At 48.9% G+C, this 20,481-nt stretch overlaps 6 protein-coding genes across 6 annotated transcripts; 4 read left to right on the forward strand and 2 right to left on the reverse strand.

Moving 5' to 3' along the window:
- Positions 1-152: 152 nt before the first annotated feature.
- TRIVIDRAFT_34814 (uncharacterized protein) lies at positions 153-601 on the reverse strand (the record flags this gene model as incomplete). The annotated part of the gene is made up of 2 exons (XM_014105707.1): positions 153-415; positions 481-601. 2 exons carry the CDS (start codon positions 599-601, stop codon positions 153-155), a joined length of 384 nt encoding a protein of 127 aa, XP_013961182.1.
- Positions 602-1,779: 1,178 nt separating this feature from the next.
- Positions 1,780-3,945, forward strand: TRIVIDRAFT_140473 (uncharacterized protein; the record flags this gene model as incomplete). The annotated part of the gene is made up of 4 exons (XM_014105708.1): positions 1,780-2,656; positions 2,739-3,162; positions 3,228-3,519; positions 3,586-3,945. 4 exons carry the CDS (start codon positions 1,780-1,782, stop codon positions 3,943-3,945), a joined length of 1,953 nt encoding a protein of 650 aa, XP_013961183.1.
- Positions 3,946-4,139: 194 nt separating this feature from the next.
- On the reverse strand, positions 4,140-7,608 carry TRIVIDRAFT_62758 (uncharacterized protein; the record flags this gene model as incomplete). The annotated part of the gene is made up of 3 exons (XM_014105709.1): positions 4,140-4,154; positions 4,339-4,887; positions 5,011-7,608. 3 exons carry the CDS (start codon positions 7,606-7,608, stop codon positions 4,140-4,142), a joined length of 3,162 nt encoding a protein of 1,053 aa, XP_013961184.1.
- A 765-nt stretch (positions 7,609-8,373) lies between these two features.
- On the forward strand, positions 8,374-9,648 carry TRIVIDRAFT_34881 (uncharacterized protein; the record flags this gene model as incomplete). The annotated part of the gene is made up of 1 exon (XM_014105710.1): positions 8,374-9,648. The coding sequence occupies one exon, from the start codon at positions 8,374-8,376 to the stop codon at positions 9,646-9,648; it is 1,275 nt and encodes a 424-aa protein (XP_013961185.1).
- A 2,732-nt stretch (positions 9,649-12,380) lies between these two features.
- Positions 12,381-13,637, forward strand: TRIVIDRAFT_175739 (uncharacterized protein; the record flags this gene model as incomplete). Its single annotated transcript, XM_014105711.1, has 2 exons — positions 12,381-12,818; positions 12,954-13,637. 2 exons carry the CDS (start codon positions 12,598-12,600, stop codon positions 13,405-13,407), a joined length of 675 nt encoding a protein of 224 aa, XP_013961186.1.
- Positions 13,638-18,755: 5,118 nt separating this feature from the next.
- Positions 18,756-20,266, forward strand: TRIVIDRAFT_72986 (glycoside hydrolase family 75 protein; the record flags this gene model as incomplete). The annotated part of the gene is made up of 3 exons (XM_014106231.1): positions 18,756-18,918; positions 18,988-19,322; positions 19,382-20,266. The coding sequence occupies 3 exons, from the start codon at positions 18,756-18,758 to the stop codon at positions 20,264-20,266; spliced, it is 1,383 nt and encodes a 460-aa protein (XP_013961706.1).
- Positions 20,267-20,481: the final 215 nt, after the last annotated feature.

Below are 20,481 nucleotides of genomic sequence, written 5' to 3' on the forward strand. Positions count from 1 at the left end.
GAAAAGATGAAAAGAAAAACAAAGGAACTTTTATAAATCTCGAAGGGTATCTAGTCTAGCTATTTCGATCAAAGGTTGTCCACACACGGGTAGCCATCCTCTTTATTATATAGCAAACTTTGCAGGGCAATCGGGTCCATCTCCAGATCAAATCAAAGACACAGCAATCGTGAATCGTAATTAAACATTTGTAAAAAGAGAAAAGAATCGGCTTTCAGTGAGCCTGTCATGCACTGTGCCACGCTGGACTCATCGCAGACTGTAGTGATGCGCCTATAGAACACGTTAAAATCCTGCACGAGGTAAACGAATGCATGGACAAGTAGCCAACTTACTAGAATTTCCCAGCTGTGCTCCTTTCGACAAGCTTCCTGCGCCTCTTTCCATGTCATCTTTGTCTCTTTTTTGGAGGGACCTATAGAAAACAGGTGTAAGTCATTTTGCCTTGGATTATACACGAGATGAGAATCGGATCTTTACCAGCTGAGGCTTGTTTTTCGGACATTGTATTTGATTGCCCGACCAAAGTCACTTCTGATGCCATTGCTTCAGGCTTGGTAGCGAGAGCAGAAGACTTTTTTGATGGGAGTCCGAAAGGCATTTTGCTGAGAAGTGTGTGGTAGTTGTTATGTCGGCAAAGTGTTATTATTTCGAAGGCTGCCTATGAACTTCGTCGAGCAGGTAGGTAATGCAGTCGAGTGTCTTTTAGTTCGGTATTGAATTATATGGATGCTATGTTGTCGATGTTGATTTCGAGATATGTAAATAGTCGAAGTATTTGTGATAGGACTGATATCTCAAATAATAGTTCAAGCTTGTTCAATGCTTTAATTGTAAGCTTATGTTGCTACTTGTCGATGAAATTGGAGCCAGTGGAGGAAGAAGGCCTACATATATATATAAATATATTTCTACCTACGTACACACCCAATTTCATTCAGCCGCGAACCTTATTCAGCCCTGGATCCAAGAATTCTCACACGTGTGGGCTCTTGCATGCCGCACAGGCTCGGACTGACCCATTCCGTTTCCTGAGTCACCCGCCAGCCACCAGAAAGTGTATTTGATATCTTGCTTGAATAATCATAGTGTACGTGGACGTGTACGTGTAAGTCGATATACGGTCATCGTAGGGCTATTATCCTGCCGATTGGCTCGGCGTGACTATTCGGTCCACTCTTCACGCCCTTGTTCTGGCGTTTGCTGCCAAGCTAGGTGCTAGTGTTTCCGAGCTGACTGAATCCCCCCAGCCCGAGCCCGAGTCCGAAGCCGGTTAGCAAATCCGAATTTCTTGAATGACAAAACATCGACTCTTCATACTTGCGTCTTGCTGCGTTTCTTAGCACAACCACCCCCCGAACACGGATCTTGTGCATTGAGGAAGCGTTTCTTAAACATATGAAATCCCCTGGCTAAATGGCGGCAGCGTCGGCGGCGTCAGCATCGTCTCCGATGTTGCTCCGCAGGCCGAATGGGCGACCTGTGGCTTGTGACAACTGCAGATCTCGGAAAGTAGCTTGTGACCATCAGCAGCCGGTTTGCAAGCGATGCATTGATAGAGGACAAGAGGCTGAGTGTATCTATACCTCTTCAGTGCCTCGAAAGCGACCATTCTCAAAGCAGGATGCATCGCATGACCCCGGTGCATCAACCCGAGTGGTGAGCCAATATGAAGCTGTGGTAGCTCCGAGGACGGCCGGCCCGGTTCCGGCGCATCGGTCAGTATCCGCCGAGGACGACAGATCACTTCGCCGTGCAGAGCTCCGGCGTCAAGCTCATATGGAGATTCACGATGGCAGCGCAAAGGTGTCGTCACCCCTAGAGCCGCACCATCGCGTCTATTCCATTGAGTCACCACTTGATCTTCCTGGACATCGTCGTCGATCAACCAACCATGACCACGCTTCGGCTACGACAACCCCAGGAGGACATCTTCCTTCGGAGAGGGCATCAACGCCTCTAGACCGTGCTTCGGGGTACATGGGCTTTACCAGCTACTCGTCAGTCTTTGAAGAGACGCAAAATAGTCTTTCCATGCTTCAGGGGTTCCAAGCCTGGCTGCCCCAGCCAACAAACGCCAGGCTAAGACAGGGCGAGGGCACCGAAGAACTCCCCAGGTACCTTTGCTCGCCGACAAAGGAGATGTCCCTTGTCGTGCTTCGGGCTATCCCGTCCCCGAACATGGGCTATATTGAAATTGTCAAGGACTCTCCATTCTACCGAGATGGCTGGCTCAGGGTGACGGCGCGACGTGTGCTCTCGGATTTACACGAGAGGTTCGGCTCGTATCTAGGGCCTTGCCGTGTGGACTCCCAGCTTGAAGACATTGCGCTTTTCTTGAGTGATAACACAACTAAGCCATTCATAGAGGGCGAGCCAGACCCTGAGAAATGGATCGGCCAGTTCACGGGGCCCAATTTGAGATGGGAGTCACTCGGACTCATTTTTAGCTACGGCGCACTAACCTTTCTGGACGTCAACAAACCAAACAGTGGATTTGACAGCAATGCGGCCAAAAAAGAATGGGAAGAGATATCTCGCGTCTCCCTTGGTCTTTGCATGGACCTGAGCAGGAGATTTGCATCGGCGAACAGCCTGTTAGCTCACCTTTCGCAGCGGCGAAGCACACTGGAATCCATCCACGCGGGAGATGCTAGTAAGTAGACTATTGTGATTTGTGACTCCAAGCCTCCGATATACGGTGCGGACGGGAAGTGAAAACATTGCTAACGGCACAGGCTATTCCACATGGAGGAGCGGAGCAGAGTCAGTGGCTTTGGCGACATTCCTTGGGATGCATGCCGAGTCCAATTCCCCGTCCTACGAGCCGTCATTGGCTTCTGAGTCTCGACGGAGCCTTTTTGCTCAGATGTTTGTCGGGGAAAAACACGCAGTCTTGTTCACGGGTCGGCCGCCCAGAATCTCGCACCGATATGCGTTTACACCCCTTCCCTTGGACCTGCGGGACGAGGATCTGCTTGAGGGGGGCGAGACTCTTAGGGCGGCTGTGAAGGCTCTGGATGAGAACGGATGGAATACGAACGGGAAGGTGTACCCTACGACTTTTACTCGAGCGAGATACATTATAGCGCTTATACGAGATGAGTTGGTTGAACTTGGTATAGGCAAAACCAGGCAGAAAGTTGCCAGTGTTCTTCTTCGGTAAGCTCAACGTCCTTGATACTTTAATCCCCGCTCAGCCCCCGCTAACTCATTTGTGTTTCCAGTGATCTCAAAGAGCGGCAACATGAGGCTGTCAAGGAGTTCCCTGCGACGATAGCCTACAATCCCGCTGATTTTAACGACCCCGATATCAACGTCAATCTGATCGTTGCGCGAATAATACTGCATCTTGAGGAGCTGGAAAATTTGTTCCTTATTGAGCGAGTGCTGTCAAAGCACGGTGAGGCGGATGAAGGAGGAATATTGCTCATTGCCTTCCAGCTCGTGTCGTTGACGCTGTTGTTCTGGACTCACAAGGATCGCTTTGCCCCTTTTAGGAATGACTTTGAGTGGCTGGTGAGACAAACAAGCCCCCCATTTTTCACGAGCATATTTTTACTCACGCGGCTGTGGCGCTTCTAGGTCATGGCCTTTGCAACGCCCAGCGGTGGCATCCTTTGCATGGAGCTCCTCAACCCCACGTTCAAGGGAAGTCATCCAAAGAACCCCTCCATAACACGATCCAACATCATCCAGCAGCTCAGCCTCCTCATAGGCTTCCTTGAATGGATTGACCCCTCTAGACCGAATAGCGACTTATGTGCGACGACGAGCGCCGTGATGAGGCGCGTGCTGGACCATGTTCTTAACACTGCTAACGAGAACATGAGTTGGCGGCCGGAAGCAATGGACAACATGCAGCTTGACTTTAGCTTTGAGCTCTTCGATACGTTTGATTGGATGAAACATGATGTGATGACGAACCCGGCGATGGGGAATTGAGAGGTGCCAGCTGTGGCTTGGAGTTGCTCTTTGTAAGTTTATATCGTGTTGAGATGAAGCTTGCTTTAACTAGGTACGCACACGTAAGGATGAACATACCCATGTATCTTGACTCTGTTGATAAACATTACTATACCTAGATGAAGAACCCTTTGAAGTATAGGTAACTAAATAGACATATATTACACCAGATCCTATGCTTCATCTTTCTACATACCACTGTTTAATAAAGTCAAACGTCATCCCCCTTTCACACAATCTCCTTCCCCAATCCCTCGACTTCCCCTTAGCCGCCGCAGATCGCTTTCCTGCATGAGTCTTCGCCAGTTGGATGTTCTCGCCGAGCTGCAGTCTTTCATGTGGCCACCTGCCATGATACCTGGTGAAGCTTACATGGCTCCCTCTACCCCTAGCCTGCTTGTATCCCAATGCCTCCATCGCAGCCTTGAGCTGGGCGTAGGAAACCGAAACTGCTTCGTCTTCTCTGACTTTGATGCCATAGATTGCTTTTAGCGTGGCCCATTCATGCTTCTTGATGATGCCTTTGGGAGAGCCATCGGGGGCATTGGGCGCTGGCCCGATGGCAGCGTTGGATTTTGGCGCAGTGGTTTGAGATTGGGCCAGAAGACGAGTTTCGTGGATAGATGAGAACAAAAACTGTGTGAGACTAGCATGGAGTGACTCTTCCCATCGCGGGTTGTATATGTCCTCATTTGCGACGCTGTCTTCTCCCACATCTGGCGTTGTCTCGTCTTTCTCCTTGCCTAAATCGGAGGTTGGCTCACCGGATGGTTCTGCTTGTGTCTTTGATCTTTTCTGACGGCGAGCGAGCTTCTTCAGCCGCTTCTTCTCTGTTGCCGCGTTAGGTGGGGATGATTCCAATAGGTCGATGAAGGCATCTCTTTGTCGTTGGCGCTTTGCTGCCGCCACTATCTCCTCAGCCTTGACGTTGCGAAATACTTGGGTTTGATTTACAAGAGCCACCTTTACCCCTAGCCCTACTTCTTCTTAGTCCAGATTGAATGGCTTTTCGTTTAGCTTATGCATGTAATCGGTTCCAGATACGCCCATTGCCTTTTCGAGCCGAGAAATTGCTTCTTCGTTGGCTTTGAGACCCCCGAATTGCTCGTTATGGGGGTATATATAATCGCGGAGCAGCGACGCTCCGAATCTCTTTAGATCGTATTTGGCATGTCCCATCGAGATGGATTCGCGCGCAAAGCCCTGAAGTTCATCGAAGAAGAGGAATAATCTGTTCATACGCTCCTTTGGGATCTTGTCAAAGTTAAACTCGTCAAAATGTAGAAAGTTGATGGAGATATCTCTGCTAGCTTGGTCAAAATACTTTCGGCGAACCGTTTCATCAACCTCTCCGCCACCGATTCTGTCCATGGCAGGCCAAAGAGACTCCAAGTGGTCGGCGAGCGAAGTCAGGATATCGAGACTGTATATTGTATCAGCGATTAATTCTGTGAATACACCTTCCCTCTTGTCTTCTGTGACCTGCCGCACTTCCTGGAGATAGCGTACTGCCTCCTTGATTCCGCAGTTCGTGCGGTCTAAAGGATTCACGATGAAGGTTTCAATGGCATCAAAGACAGATACTTTGAGGACGTTCTTTTCTAATTTGTTGATATTGAACTTTTTATCCCTGGTCTTTGAGCGGTATTTCAGGTCTGGAGCGTAATAGTGATTCTTCTGTATGTTGCATGCGCGGTCTTGGATTTCTTCCTGAGGTGGTCCGATGCTATATACTAGATGGGACATTATTGGCGAACCAGCGTGAATGCCCTTCTTACGGAATTCATTGACGAAGAAAATGGCATGGTACCGAATCAAAACAACCAATGACATGTATTCTTCTGCTAATTTGGCGTGCTTTTGTTTCATTTTGTCAGAGAGAAAAACCGGAGGCTGCTGGGCCCTGTTGGTTCCATCTGTGTCAGAATAGCCTTCCTTGCCGTAGTCTGGAAACGTTTCTTTCATCTTGCTTTCGAATTCCCGCAGGCGGGTGTAGATAGAATACCACATGTAAAACTCAAAAATGTGCCGCCTCACCACTCCTCTTATGAGATCATAATAGAGCATATGGCAAGTCTGCTCATTTGTGTATTGTTCCACGTATGCTGAATATTGATCCACTTCATCAGGACTTTTCTCGTCACTTTTCATCCCAATATTTCCCCAATGATGTTCCCTAAGCTCGTAAACCATGTCAAAGAAAAAGCCTGGGTCGTTAAACAGCTTTCGAATACTCTCCTCTGCCTCTTCCATCGTGGATTGCAGCTCTGTAAAGTAAATTGGTGAGATCTGTGTGGGTGGAAGTAAGGAAGGCTGATTCCTGGCAAAATCAAACCAGTCTTTCAGATGGTGCTCCTTACTCATCGTGGTTCTAACATTGCTCAATACCTCGCTCTGTTCTTTGGGAGATTTGAGAGCCAATCGCGCGCTAGGGTTAAGTTTCATCTTGTCGCAGATATCTGTGAGGAGATGCCAGAGATAGTAATAAGTAACCCGCTGACTTTGAAGCATGATCCAAGCCTCAGATGGCGCAAAGAGCTGTCCTCGATGCCAAAGATCATCATATTCTTCCTTATCCTCAGCGGAGAGTTCATCGTCTGGGCGATTAGTCCATCCCTTCCATAGTTCTGGACGATAGCTCTTTACGGAACCAGACTGGGAGATGTCAAAGCTAACCATACGGTTTGCAATCAAAGGGTCTGTCAGATAATTGGTCCGTCTGCCAATAAAAGTCATATCATTGTCCTTTTTTGCAAAAACAGAAGGGTGTTGCCTGCCACGAGAGTGGATCAAGGAAAACAGCCGACCAGGCTCTAGCAAGTCAGATGAAGCGATGTGAGGGGCCAAGAACGTGAGACGTTTTTGTTTGTAGAATTCGCGTGATTCTGGCCAATTGGCTGAAGCCGGCGGGTTTGTGATGACAGCGGGTTCGGGTTCATATTCATGTGGCCAGTTTATTGGTAGCCGGCTATCGTAAAAGTTGTAAAGATGGTTATAAAAAACAGTATGATGATTTCGAATGTCGCCTACTTGAGTCATTGCACTCGCCGAGAAATATCGATTGATAAATATAAAAGGGAATAGTAAAGGTGCGTTCGAATCGGGGATTTTTATGTGAAAATCGGATTCTATCGAGTTAGGTTCCATGAAAGTGCTGATGTCTGGGTGGCAGTTGTTAAAAGCCGTAACAGTTGGATGCCAACTCGATGTCATGGAGGCATATGGGCTGCTGTTGGTAAGAGGTTCTTCGTTTTCTAAGCTCATATAAGAGTCAAGGATCCAACGTTGGATGTCATCCTCGTGGTTTCTAACCAATCGTTGGATCTTGTCCCAAGTCTCTTGCACATCAGCAGCCATTGCGTCCATGCACTTTTCGTAATCTTCGAATCGCGGATTTGGATCACCCGGTGGATATCTTATGAGATACCCCCAGCCCCATCGACTCATGAAAGCTCTTGTCATCTCTCGTGGTCCATCCGGCTCCGCTTCCATTTCCAGGGCAAGTGTCTTCTGTTTTCTCTCTATCATAAGAGCCGCGCGCCCAGGGGCTGGGAAGAAGATAGGGTCGGCAAGCCGACGGTTTTTCCCCAAGTAAATGTCATGGGCATCGCCCTTGTAATTTTCAAGAGTTTCATTGGACATGATGAAATTTGTCAGATAACAAGTCTGCAGTGACGAGAAGTGGCATACGGAAGAAAGTGGCGATTTGGAGTATGAAGAGCATGATGGCAATAGTTTACGCTCAACATTATATACATATAAGTTGCACATGTACATGTACATGTGGTCAAAGAAATGCAATGGCATGGCGGTTAATGGCCGCCGAAGGATTGTCTATATGCCTGGATAGGCTCTTTGCGATTAGCTGTCAAACAACGGTTTTTGGGGTCAAAGGGATTAAATCAGTCTAAATTGAGAAACACAGATATTAAGCATTACATTGAATTTTCGAGTCTTTAGTTTCTACCAAAGAGAATTCTCGTCTCGGCATGTCAACGAGAGCAAAAGGAATGGCTACGACATCCTCCCTTTGAAACAACCATTCGACCCGAAGACCGACAATTGAGGGGCACAGCTAAAATACTTGAAGATTATATTAAATCTTAAGTACATCATTTTTCTCTCCTTTGTCTTTCCAACGGTACTGAGATCAAGTTCTCGAATGAAAGAAGAATTCTTGTCGAAAAGCAAGCGCTTCATTTGAGTGGCTATCTGCTTAGTCATCAACTCTAGCAAATGATCAATGATCTTTTACCAGTGAGTGAGCAGCCTTTGATCATCTCACAGAGAACTTCCCTTTCTCACGTCAATGGCCAAAGCAACACGTGGTCGGCTGACGCGATTCTCATACGAAGCAGCCTCCCTCTCATTTTAATACGTTTTGTTTACATAAACGCGCTTCGAGACATGGCGCGCCAAAAAGCTCAAGCCGCTGGGCCGGCTTCAACTCAACAACAACAAACGGCATCTGAGCGAAACCAGGACGGTGAAGCCGTAGAAATCCAAGTCCCACAGTTCTTCAACACGACTTTTTCAACTCACCGCGTGTCTCCGCTTTATATCGGCCCGCAAAAGCTTGACCAGGCCCGCCTTGACCGACTTGCTCACCGGCTCCGTGACACGCTGGTTGGAGATGTGGTTCGCGGCGTTCAGATTGGACTCGAGGCTACAGACACGCCAATGGGCCAGGTTGGGCCGCTGAAAGCTGTGACTTTCCGTTGGTTTCAGGCAACGGACATACTGGGTGACAAGAGCTCCGAGGGCTTGGGCCATGAACAGACAAAGGGACTCTGGATCGAGTTGCGTCATGAGAACGCTGCCTACGTCGCGCTGTTGCTGCCTGGATTCTCACAATCACAAAAGGCTCCTAGCACTTCAGCTGCCTCACTATGGACCATGAGCCTAGACAAGCCTGAAATCGGTGGGGCTGACAGCAGCCAATTCCTTCGCCTACCTCTGCTACTCCTTCGAATGCCCCAGCCTCTCAAGGCAGTCATCAGCGAGTGGCTGTCAACAACATTTGACTGCCGTGTCACTAAACTCAATCTGGGCACCCGAACTCTGGTCGATGTACTAGAGCGCTGGATTCAGGAAACTGGACTACCCCGAGCGGAGTCGGACCTTGTGTTGACTCTAGCATTCAACGCACCTGTAACAGATAAAGGTCGAGCACCTGTACTTCCTTCGAGCGGGGATCCAGGGGACGGCGACGGTGAAGATGAAGAGGCAGCTGAGCCCGGGCTACGGAGCGTGGAAATTTGCATATCCGCATCGGATTTGCGTCGCTTCCTACGAGCTGGAAAGGAGTTACTGAAGTCTAAACAGACATCGTCTAAATCGACTTCGAATACGCCTTCATGGGAGCATGATGACCGAGAACGACGCAGGCTCGCTGGTCCGCACATGGACGACGGGTGGGGATGGCTAAAGAATAAAGAAGGACCTTCGTATCCCTTGATGGAAGCTTTGGCAAATCATCTAAACCACCACATGGCACTGAATTTGTTGCATCCAGGCGTTCGTGTCACTCAGGTCTCATGCGGGGGATTTGTCCTCTCACAGTCTCGGATCAAAATTGTAAAATCTGGAGAGGTAACCGATGATCTCTCCAGAGCGGCTTGGATGTTTGTTACGCTGCTGGGTGAAAGAGTGCAAGGCGACGAAATTCCTTTGGTGACTTGATTTTCACTGTTGCGTCACGTTAGAGCTTTGAAGTCGGACAATCTTTACCTCGGACACGTGCAGATTGATGTTGGTTCATCTCAGAGCTAAGTGGCTAAAGCATTCTAGGCAACAATGCCTGTACGAGTAAAGTAATCTGTCACGAGCATGGCCAAGGATCTGGGGCTAGGGAAGCTCAAGCTTTTGTTGAGACCGTGTCCAGCGGATCTACATACAAGTATGTGCCGCTCGCAGTGGGTCGCTTCAGTTGGAGTATCAGCCGCTTCTTGCGACATAGCCAGACAAGGAAGCGTAATACTACCATATCAGAGCTAGGTTGTTGGTTGTTGTGCGCTCTGATCTGGCCAAGTGTCACGATGCCTTTCGAGGCTCGCAATGGTGTTGATGGAAAAATGGCAAGTTGGATGCCGGCTTGGCGAAGCAGACAGGAGAAATAGGTCTAGTGCTGAATCCTGGCAGCGGGAGGACATGATTTGTTGAACCGCCATGACAAACTCCGTGCCTTGCTAGTCACGATGAATACCCCCATTCTTGTAGTAGCGAGGATGCGATGCTGGTGTTATGAATAAAATCTCGCTACATACTCGTACATAAGCAGCATGTGTTATCTGGTCTTTATGGAGCTGGGCCGACATTTGCTTGTGACTGTTTGCTCGTATTCACCCGAACTCCGTAGCCCAGGATGACAGGCATCGAAAATTCTCCAGAAGCCCACCGCCTTATGCATCGACGCCGGTGATGGTGTGTTACATCGATGCTAATTTACCATTCCTTGTTAGTGACTTGTCAGCCGGATTCGGAGTAAGAATAGCGTTGGTGGCAGTAGCGAGTCTGATGGAGGAGGGACAAAAAAAGAGGAGGGAGAGAAACAGAAAGAAAGAAAATAGGAGTAAAAATGAGGCTCTTCGGAATATCAACGTCTCCTTCTTCCCCCTAGCCCTAGCGACATCTGCTGTACGGGAATAACGCATCGGCTAAACGCCAAAGCACTTGTAACCCAGTAGTAGATGGAGTTATGGGCATAGTAGGGAGTACTCAAGCACAGATAGACGCTCATCCAGCTGTCAAGGTATTGTTCAAATCTCGCGATGTAGTTGTGGTGTTTCGTCTTGCAAGATTTCCTGCATCAAATTGCCAAGCAAATCCAGACCAGGCCAAGGCGCCAAGGCGGGAGGCCAAGCCTCTACTGCTGAAATCCGCGGATCCCGTTGGCTCCTTCCTCGCTGCCAAGACCCCAGATTCAGAGTTCAGGAACGGTCCAGCGATCGCACCTGCTCGATCCAGGGTTCAGGACTTTTGCAGCTTCCTCTCCCATGCAGAGGCGTTTGCTTCTTTTCCACTCCATCACCTTCTCCATACAGTGCTCTCAATTCAAAACCAGAGCCGCAACAACAGCAGAAGCATCGCCACTCCGACAGCCGCAAGACCCGCGTTATCTCCATCATCTGCGTTCCCTGTGCCGGTCACTGGACTGTACCGCACTGTACTATACTTGTAATACACCACAGAGCAATGAGGGCGGCATCAAGGCATACTCCAACGGAAACACGGCATCACAGCATCGTCTGATAGGCTCATCCCATCGGCCTCCCCTCCCCCAAATCGCCAGGGCGTGACAAGTCGCACAGTACTCCGTGCTAAAAGTCTCAATGGTAGACTCGAATTGCCCTGTGTGGTACCAGCACGGAGCACGGAGTACGGACAGTCTAATCTCCACTGCTTCGTATTATTGCTGCACTATCATCTCCTCCGATGCATCGGTACCACATCGGCGCGTTTCTACTATACTGCACTGTATTGTGCTCTCCTCTCTCCCTCTCCTCGCAGTACAGGAGCAAGCAAATTGCAAGCCAAGATCAGCAGTTGCACAAGCATCTCGCATCCTTGCACGGAGCAGATCGAGATACGCTCGAGCCGTGGGATGGACAAGATGGAGCACAGGGAGCGACGCCCAAGAAAGGAGAGCGACAGAAACGGCAAATAACGCCAGGGTCTTGGCCATGGCACACTTTAGGCCAGAGTGGCTGCAGTTTTTGGCTAGCTGGCATAGATTACAGTTGGCGCCAGTCCAACTCCGCATAGAGCTGCCTCACCTCACTTCACGCCGGATGACGGAACCGAAGGCCGCATCGCCTCGAAGACTTCTTTCCCGACTGAATCATGCTCGCCAACTAACGAGCGCTAAGCACCAGTGCCAGTGTTTAATAATACTAGTCACGGGCCTCGAAGCAGATCCATGATGGAGGGAAATGCTCTGTGCGGAGTACAATTAGCATCTCATTTCTCCAGAGCGTTGGATTTGATGATGCAGTTGCAAAGGCGCGCCACGAAGGCGTCTGATGCCGCCTTATTCGCTAAGCTCCACGCCTGTTTCTCACTGGCACTCTGCTCTCTCTTTCTCGGTGTCTGATAATACAAATAACGACAGGGACGAGATCCGTAATTACAATTTACAGCAGCCCTAAAATCATGTTATGCACCACCACAGTTGTGTCGGCCTGACCCACCCCGGCACTGCTGTAGCCGGCTACACGGCTCGGCCCAACACTAGGACCCTTGCTCAGAAAGCTTCCTGAGGAAGAAATATTAATTTCATGGTGCTAGCTGGTGAAGATGATCTGCTGTCAACGACTAGACTAAAACCCAAGCGAGCCCCGATTAGCCTTCCGTCCGTTCTCACCCTTCTCTCTGTGGTTCGAAAATCATGCTGTTCATTCGATATAGTAAATGAGCTGGGTCCGCTGTCATACGGACTAGTTGGACGTCTAGACCAAACTGTGCAAGACCTCAAGCTATACTTAATCATCGCCGCTCTCCTTTTGCCCGCCATCGACGACAAGCCGAGGCGAAGTCGCCTAACCAAGTGCACGTCATACCAATATCAAGTCAAATCAGATCGCAAAACACCAAAAGGGAGAGATCAAGGATAGATCGCTTACTTACATCGCCATGAAAGTTCTTGTTTTTGGGGTGACTGGCAATGCCGGCAAGGAAATCGTCAACCACTGCTTTGCAGATGAGCGCATCACCAAGGTTGTGATCTTCACGAGGAAGGCGGTCCCGATAGATGTCGAAAGCCACCCCAAAGCCGAAGTCATCATGCATCAGGATTTTTCGCACTATTCTGAAGAGATGATGCGCAGACTTGAGGGGGCCGAAGCGTGCTTATGGTAAGAAATTTCCGAGCATACAGCATGATACCTGTAACTACGAACACTGCATACAAGGGCTTTTGCTGGATGTCGTGTGCTGGAGAGTCTATTTGATTACTTTGCCACCTCTTTTTACTAATACCAAAATTATAGGGCTATTGGAGGGAGACTCAACCAGTTCAACAACGACAAGGAATTGTGCCGCAAAGTGAGCGTAGAGTTCACACTGGCGGCAGCGAATGCGATGCTGAAATACCTGGCCGACAAAGTTCCCCAAGGCAAGAAATTCCGATTTGTCTTTTGCAGCGGCAAATACTCGGAATGGAATCAGAAAAGGCCTCTTTTGTTTCTGGCTGACTCCCGCCGCATCAAGGGAGAAGTTGAGAAAGGCCTATGCGACCTTGCAGATGCAAACGCTGACAGGTTTGAGACTTGGATCTTACGACCTTCCGGCTTCATCGAACCCAACGCTCCATTTTCCAAGAGGCTCGTCGGCAGCCTGTACGGCGCCATCACGACCACTCAAGTTGGCAAAACGATGGTCAAGGTAGCCTGTGAAGGATGGAAGGACAGGATTATTGAGAATGAAGCGCTTCTCAAGATGTAATTCGGTGCTGTTGCCTCTCTTTTTTTTTCTCCTTTTTTTTATAAGAAGAGGTGTTCTTGCAGTCAGACAGAAACAGCATATGTTTTCAGATACCCATTTGTCATGAGAGAGGGATTTTGCGTACCGGATTAACACCGAGGTTTTTATTTGAAATGATGAACAGCGTAGGGGCGCTCAATGGACATACGGACGGGAGTTATTCGAGTCGGGAAATGAGACATATTACAACTACTGACCAACTTGAGGTGGTCTTGGTGTTCAGTTGAGAAGGTTTCACACCTAGCTTTTGCCGATCTAATCATTGGATCATTATAATATTATCGTCACATAATTACTAAGACATGTATTCACTGGCTGTTAATTATGTATTGTATGTTGACGTAACTATAGGCAGAAGGTCGTAATGTCCAACCTCCATTTCGGACGATAAAAAGTTCCGGGGCCTTATGGGGTGAGTTTCTGTTTGTATGAGTGCTTCGCGTGTGGATGGTGGACGATGATGGATATGGAACTGTGGGGTAGCAGTAACTAACCCACACCCTAGAAGTAAGTGACAGACAGACAGACGGCTAGGAGTTGAAACGCCCAAGTCTCCGGCCATGTATAAAGATCACCCTACGTAGATGTGCTTTCGAGACTTGACTTAAAACTGATCTGTAGAGTTGATGCTCAGTCACACCCCCCTTATCCATGGCCCGAATCGCATGATAGACGATATACAATGCGGTGGAAGTGATACATATCAACTTCATTATATAGTGTACCGTGGAAAGTTGTGGGGATCTGACTTGAACAGCCGGAGGCACAGCCGCAGATACTGACACCTTGAGAGCAGTGTGAGTTACTTAGAACGACGAGACGGAAGCCATGGTTGCGAGCCTATGAGAATTGCCACTGAGAGAAATTTAATAAATGTTGCCATAGACTCGGCAATCGTCAATTTGCGCAACAGTGGACGGAGAGGCTACATGGAGTTTAAGCGACGAAATAACACGCAGTGTAAAGATATTTTGCTTAGTATTACTTGAGTAGATACGTGGTTCTTTATGCATCTGCTCTCGTTCTACCACTGCTTTGTAGTACTATGGCTACTTTCTGCTAATGCCGACATATTCTTCTAGTATTTGCTATTGTCACCAGCTATTAAATCTTTTCATTTGGGACACGGGATGCTGGATAGCTACATAATTTACAAGGACAGTTTCCACCTAATTAATGTCAGTACCAGAGTTCATAACTCTGAAATGTCCCTACAAAAAGCCAGTCGAACATGGTGGCTCGCCATACAACCATGACTTACTCTTTAATAATATTCACATCTTTGGAGATCTACCATGTTACCGCAGTAGTTTTATACAATAATTATGTTACGAGTCGAATAAAAGTTTCTTCTGTTCAAGTTTTGTGTAATGTATAGATCACCGTACGCCGGAGCCAACCACCGGCTCAGTATACGCAGGATACTGATCTTTAATGTGAGAATTAAATGTCAACACTTGAACTCATAATACCCAGCTAAGACACACTTTGGGCAAAGTATTCACTTCTTTGAAAGCCAGCAACATCTAAGCTTATCAGCAATCAGTCCTTCTTACCTACCATCTCTATGCCAAGTATACTCTCTTCTTGCCTCTCAATTCAACATACTCACTGGATACTACGTTGCATTACAGCTAGATGGATCGGGCAATATGACATCCATGTGTAGTCTCAAATGTCACTGTGCAAGGGGAAATATGGAACTAGGACAGAATGAATTGGCTGGTATAAAAACTAAAAACAGAACTAGTGGCCGTTAGCAGACATAAAAATGTATATACCAATGCAAAGCCTTAAATATTTCTCGGGAGCTTCTCCCTGAGGGGGCACGGCTAAACAACATCGTTGAGAACCGTGGGGGCCATTTGAAGGCGGTGGTTTACGGGAAACTCCATATTTCCTCGGGTACCCCCTTAAGAGATTTAGTTCATAATGACAATTTTTACTACAGGGAGTCTATAATCGGATTGGGGGTATTGGGCTTCACAGCCAGTGTGCAAGGCTGCATGGAGGTGGCGTCGGAAATACAGAATCCTCGTGTAAGAAATACACATGCGGGAGAGAGCCGCAGATCTTAACTCCAAAAACCCAAAACAGATCTAGTCTACATGTGAATATACCCAACCAGTTGAGGAGAACACAAAAATGATATACCCTGAATGGCCTGCAATTCAAGTTGTAGCTCCATACGCTTTAGTCAATTCAGTATCTCAGCACAAGGACTTTCGGAATTAAATTTATTTCTCCAAGGGGACCAACTACTACAACAAGCCAAGACACATTCACAGTTTGCCGCTTGACCAAAGCCACCGGCTTACAGTTCAATTACTTGACGGAAAGTCTCCCTTGAAATCGGCATACAAAAGTACCTCAAGGGACATATATATCATCATTCTAATTAAAGTCTTCATCATCTCTCTTCTTCTCCTGTCACCTACCCTGCACACCGTAAATACCGTATCCAATCTTATCTAAGCATACTTAATTATGGCGCATCTGGTAACTGGGTAGCATTCCATGTAAATCCAGAGCTTATTATTACTGGGGTCATCATGCATGCGCTCTCATGCACTCTATCATGCTGACGGATTATCCGCCAGCTGAAGTTGGTGGCGAATGATCCTCGATTATGTATTAGTACTTGGTTCATCCTGGTAACAAGGTTACATTGAATGTCTCGGCGTCAAATCACCCGAGAACAGAGATGCTCAGCCTCGATCCTCCTTCGGACGAGTCCTTACAGTCTCTATATCCCTTCGAAGATGGGAGCCCAAGTAGGAGAGTTGAATGATGCAAGTGAAAGTGTGCAATTTGTCTATCGAACCTCCTAGCCGGTACTTACAGTAGCTTATAGGCAGTGATATAGCTGGCCGTAGCAGGGGCGTCATGTATCTGAGATAGAAGTTCATACTAGGTACATGATTACGCCTCTACTACTCCGTACTATGTATACATCTGTGTATAATTGCACTGATGACAGATGACTTGCATTCGATACTACCATAGAGGCTTGGCTTTATACTACGTTTCATGTTTTGACATATACATTTCGCACAGCAGACAGCATAATCCTATCAGCATCTGCGGCTTCTTCCGAGAAGCGCGAAATGCCGGATCGTCCATTGTCGAATCGTTCAGTCGTATGTATACACGATTCCATGTCGAAGGATCCAAGAACGAGCCTGCGGCTACAAACCCGTTTCTAGCCCTAACTTTGATGAATCAAAGGTCGTCTGCTTTACTCAAATCATGCGTACCATTCCCTACGCGCGTTGTTCCCGGTCCACCATCCTGAGATTGCGCGCCTAGGGTCTCCAATTGGAGAAAGCCAAGAACGGAATACCTTGCAAACAACTCCTCCCCCCTACCGAAGACAAAATATCGCAAGATAGATCAAATCCGGAAGCTCAGTGCCTTTCAACTGCCCACAACGGCCCGTTCGTAGTGAGATTATGGGGCGAGCCCGCATCGCCCTACTGGCAGTTGTCGGGCAATTAGAGCTCTACCCGTAGTCAACCGACAGAGGCCAAGCCGGTTGGGCGGCTAGCAGCTGGAACTTAACTGTGTTTGCAATGGCAAAACACATACTTGTAGAGTGAAGACATTTCCGCTTCCGCCGACAAAGTGCAAGGATATTCGCCAAGGAATTGATTCAGGGGTTCACTGGCAAAGTCCTCTTGGACTCATCTGCTATACAGCATCGCAGTCTTGGCAGCGGCCAGCTCCGACAAATTGTCACTGATGCGCGCTGCGTGCAGTGTGAATCGCTCATGGTTGGCTGGTCCCTTGAATGAACCGTATGATCGTTGGTCAGGCATCGTATCTACCGCTTGCAATCCGTAGCACATGTCATCTCATCTCATATCTACTGTAACAACCCAGATGGCTATCCTGGCGGCATATGCCACTGCCCCATGCCAGTCTCGGCATGCTACTTTTGCGGGTTCGCCGCCAAAACTTGACTTAATGAGCTGCCACTGGTCATCGCAAAAAGAGACTCGCTGGGCCCCTGTCCTCGCTTTAGTTAACCTTATGTGGCCCCTGTCAAGCCGCTTGGCCTGACTTAAAATGAACGCTAAGGCTGCGCGTGAGACCGCCATGGCCGAGTAAAGACCCGTACAGACATATTTTCCGTTAGACGACATTAGACGACGTTCCCGCAGTTCATTGTTAGACGAAGGCGCTTGCCTAACGCCGTGAAGATTGAAGAGTAATAGATAGCAAAGAGAGACACATCATGAGCCTCTTACTCTTGAAGTCAGATGATATGAAACTTGCGCTTCCGACTTCATAAGCAAAATAATAGATGGATGCTCAACGTTTTGAGAATACGAGCATCATTAGTTGAATCAGCAGTCCCTCAGCCCCCATAGTGCACCCACTCTGTGCCGCTTCCTCGTACAATTCCCAGGCGGCCTGTTGAATACGCCTGTAAACCTAAAGGCTCAAAGAGGCAACTCATAAACAACGTGGAAACCGGACGCGGGGGTTGCATCCCACCGTCGTATCAACGGCGAGGGCAGCGGTAGTGTTTTCATGGCTATTCCAAAAGGTGATCTCATTGCTCGTGGCAAATGAAGTTGATGTAACGGTAGAGCCGAAATCAGTTGATCTAAGTCCAAAATGGAACTTTCTGTTCCTAGCAATCATGATGTAGGAATGGATTGAGAAGAAGTCATCATTTTTTGTTTCAGTACTCTGACCGTGCAAAGTCTCCAAGACCAAATCCAACAAGTATCTGGATAGCATCTAAGCAAGAGATGAGTAATTCACAACTGAGCTGCAAGCGACTCCATTTCTTCAAGATTCCTTATTCGCGGAGCTGCATATCAGAGGCATCGACTCGTACAATTGCCTGCAGCGTCATGCCATCCTTCGGAACCAATCATCATGACTAAGGGTGCCATGACCAATAGTATTGTATATAGCTGGAAGTTATATTTCCCCTCGTTCACGCCCAGCATAGACCATGCCACCTGCATTCGGCCGTATTCACAGGGGTGGTCTAAGAAACTCCATGTGGATAGCATCGCTAACCGATCCTTTAGACCTCATTCCTGTTTGAGAGAAGCCAAGACTCACTCCAGGGGTGAGGCCGATGAGCCGATTGATAGGATCACCTTTTGCAAAAAGTCCTACCGAAGGCTGCATAGTCTTCTGCCGTCCATACTGCTGAACCTGGTCAACTGTTGAGATGCAAACTTATATATAAGCCAGCATCGCTCCCCTTCAAACAAAGACTCTATCCACAAGATCTTCCACTGCCAAAGCATCCCTTCAACCAAAGAAACGACCTCGCGTTGATCGCCATGGCTTCTTTCAAGACTGCGGTCCTCGCTTCTCTCGCCGGCACCGCTGCTGCCCGCTCGGTGCCCGCCAACGTCCAGAGTCTCTACAACTCCATCGTTTCCCAGGGCTCTTGCAGAAGCCCCCTTGCCACCGGTTTTTACAGCTCGGATGGTGATGGTGGAAGTAAGCCTTGCCTCTCAAACTCATCATCAATATCTCGGGAGTTGAATTAATGCATTTCCTTTCACATAGGCACCTCTTATTGTGGTGACCATCTTGCCGACTATGGTATCGTCTACCTCCAGGGTACCAACGGCAGACTCGCCAACATGGATATCGACTGTGACGGTATCCAGAACGGCCCTGCTGATGATGGCCGCTGCGGCTCTTCCGGTGATACCCAGAGTGTCACTTCTTTCTCTGACACTGTCCGAGGCTATGGCACCGGCCAGAAGGATCTTGACGCCAATGCTCACCCCTATGTTGTCTTCGGTAACGACGGCGGCCGAGGCTGGAACGTGTGGGATCCCCAATCCGTTGGCATTGAGCCTCTCTCTGTCATGGCTGTTGTCTGCAACAATAAGCTGGTAGGATCTCACTCCCAGTCCCCTCGATGAGGTCACCTGACTGACATCCTCCTCCTTAGATCTATGGTGTTTGGGGTGATACCAACGGCGATGATGGTCGCTACCCCGTCGTCGGTGAGGCCTCCATCTCTCTCGCTACCGCCTGCTTCGGCACTGGCGTGAACGGCAACAGCGGCCACGACGAGACTGATGTTCTCTACATCGCTTTCACTGGCTCCAGCGCCGTCCCCGGTGCCCGCGGTGCCCAGTGGAACGCTCAGGACTACAACACCTTTGAGAACAGCATCACCGCCCTGGGTGACAGCCTCGTCGCCCGTATTGGCACCACTGGTGGCGGCGATCCCGGAAATGGCGGCGGCAGCACCCCCCCTCCTTCTGGCGGCAACTGCTCATGGCAGGGCCACTGCTCCGGCGCTCCTTGCGGCAGTGATGACGACTGCTCTGACGATCTTACTTGCTCTAACGGTTACTGCGGAGGCAGCCCCAGCGGTGGAAACGGAGGTAACGGCGGTGGCAGCACTCCTCCTCCTTCCGGCGGCAACTGCTCATGGCAGGGACATTGCGCTGGCGCTTCTTGCGGCAGTGACGACGATTGTTCTGATGATCTTACTTGCTCCAACGGCTACTGCGGTGGTAATCCAAGCGGTGGAAACGGCGGCAACGGAGGCAACGGTGGTGGCAGCACGCCACCCCCTTCTGGAGGCAACTGCTCATGGCAAGGCCACTGCGCTGGCGCTTCTTGCGGCAGCGATGACGACTGTTCAGACGAGCTCGCGTGCACCAATGGCTTCTGCGGTGGCAGCCCCAGCGGTGGAAATGGTGGCAACGGCGGTAACGGTGGCAGCAACAACTGCTCTTGGCCTGGTCACTGCTCTGGCGCTTCTTGCCGCAGCGACGATGACTGCTCTGACGACCTTGAGTGCCTCAGCGGCCGATGCTCCTAAGGGGGCTTGATAAAAAGGGAAGCGTGGCAATTTGGGAGCTTAGGTGGAATCTCACCTTTTTGTATATAATTCCTGAGTTGCAAGGGGATTGGGGGCTCGTCGAGGTATATAGGAGATGTCAAGTATATAGGAGAGGTCAATAAATGATGTATTGATCGGTAAAACCAAGCAAGAATCCCGCAAGCTCTGATCAAGTGAAACAATGAAACAAAATG

This window comes from Trichoderma virens, assembly GCF_000170995.1.
Source record: "Trichoderma virens Gv29-8 chromosome Unknown TRIVIscaffold_1, whole genome shotgun sequence".
In the NCBI taxonomy this organism is placed as follows: domain Eukaryota; kingdom Fungi; phylum Ascomycota; class Sordariomycetes; order Hypocreales; family Hypocreaceae; genus Trichoderma; species Trichoderma virens.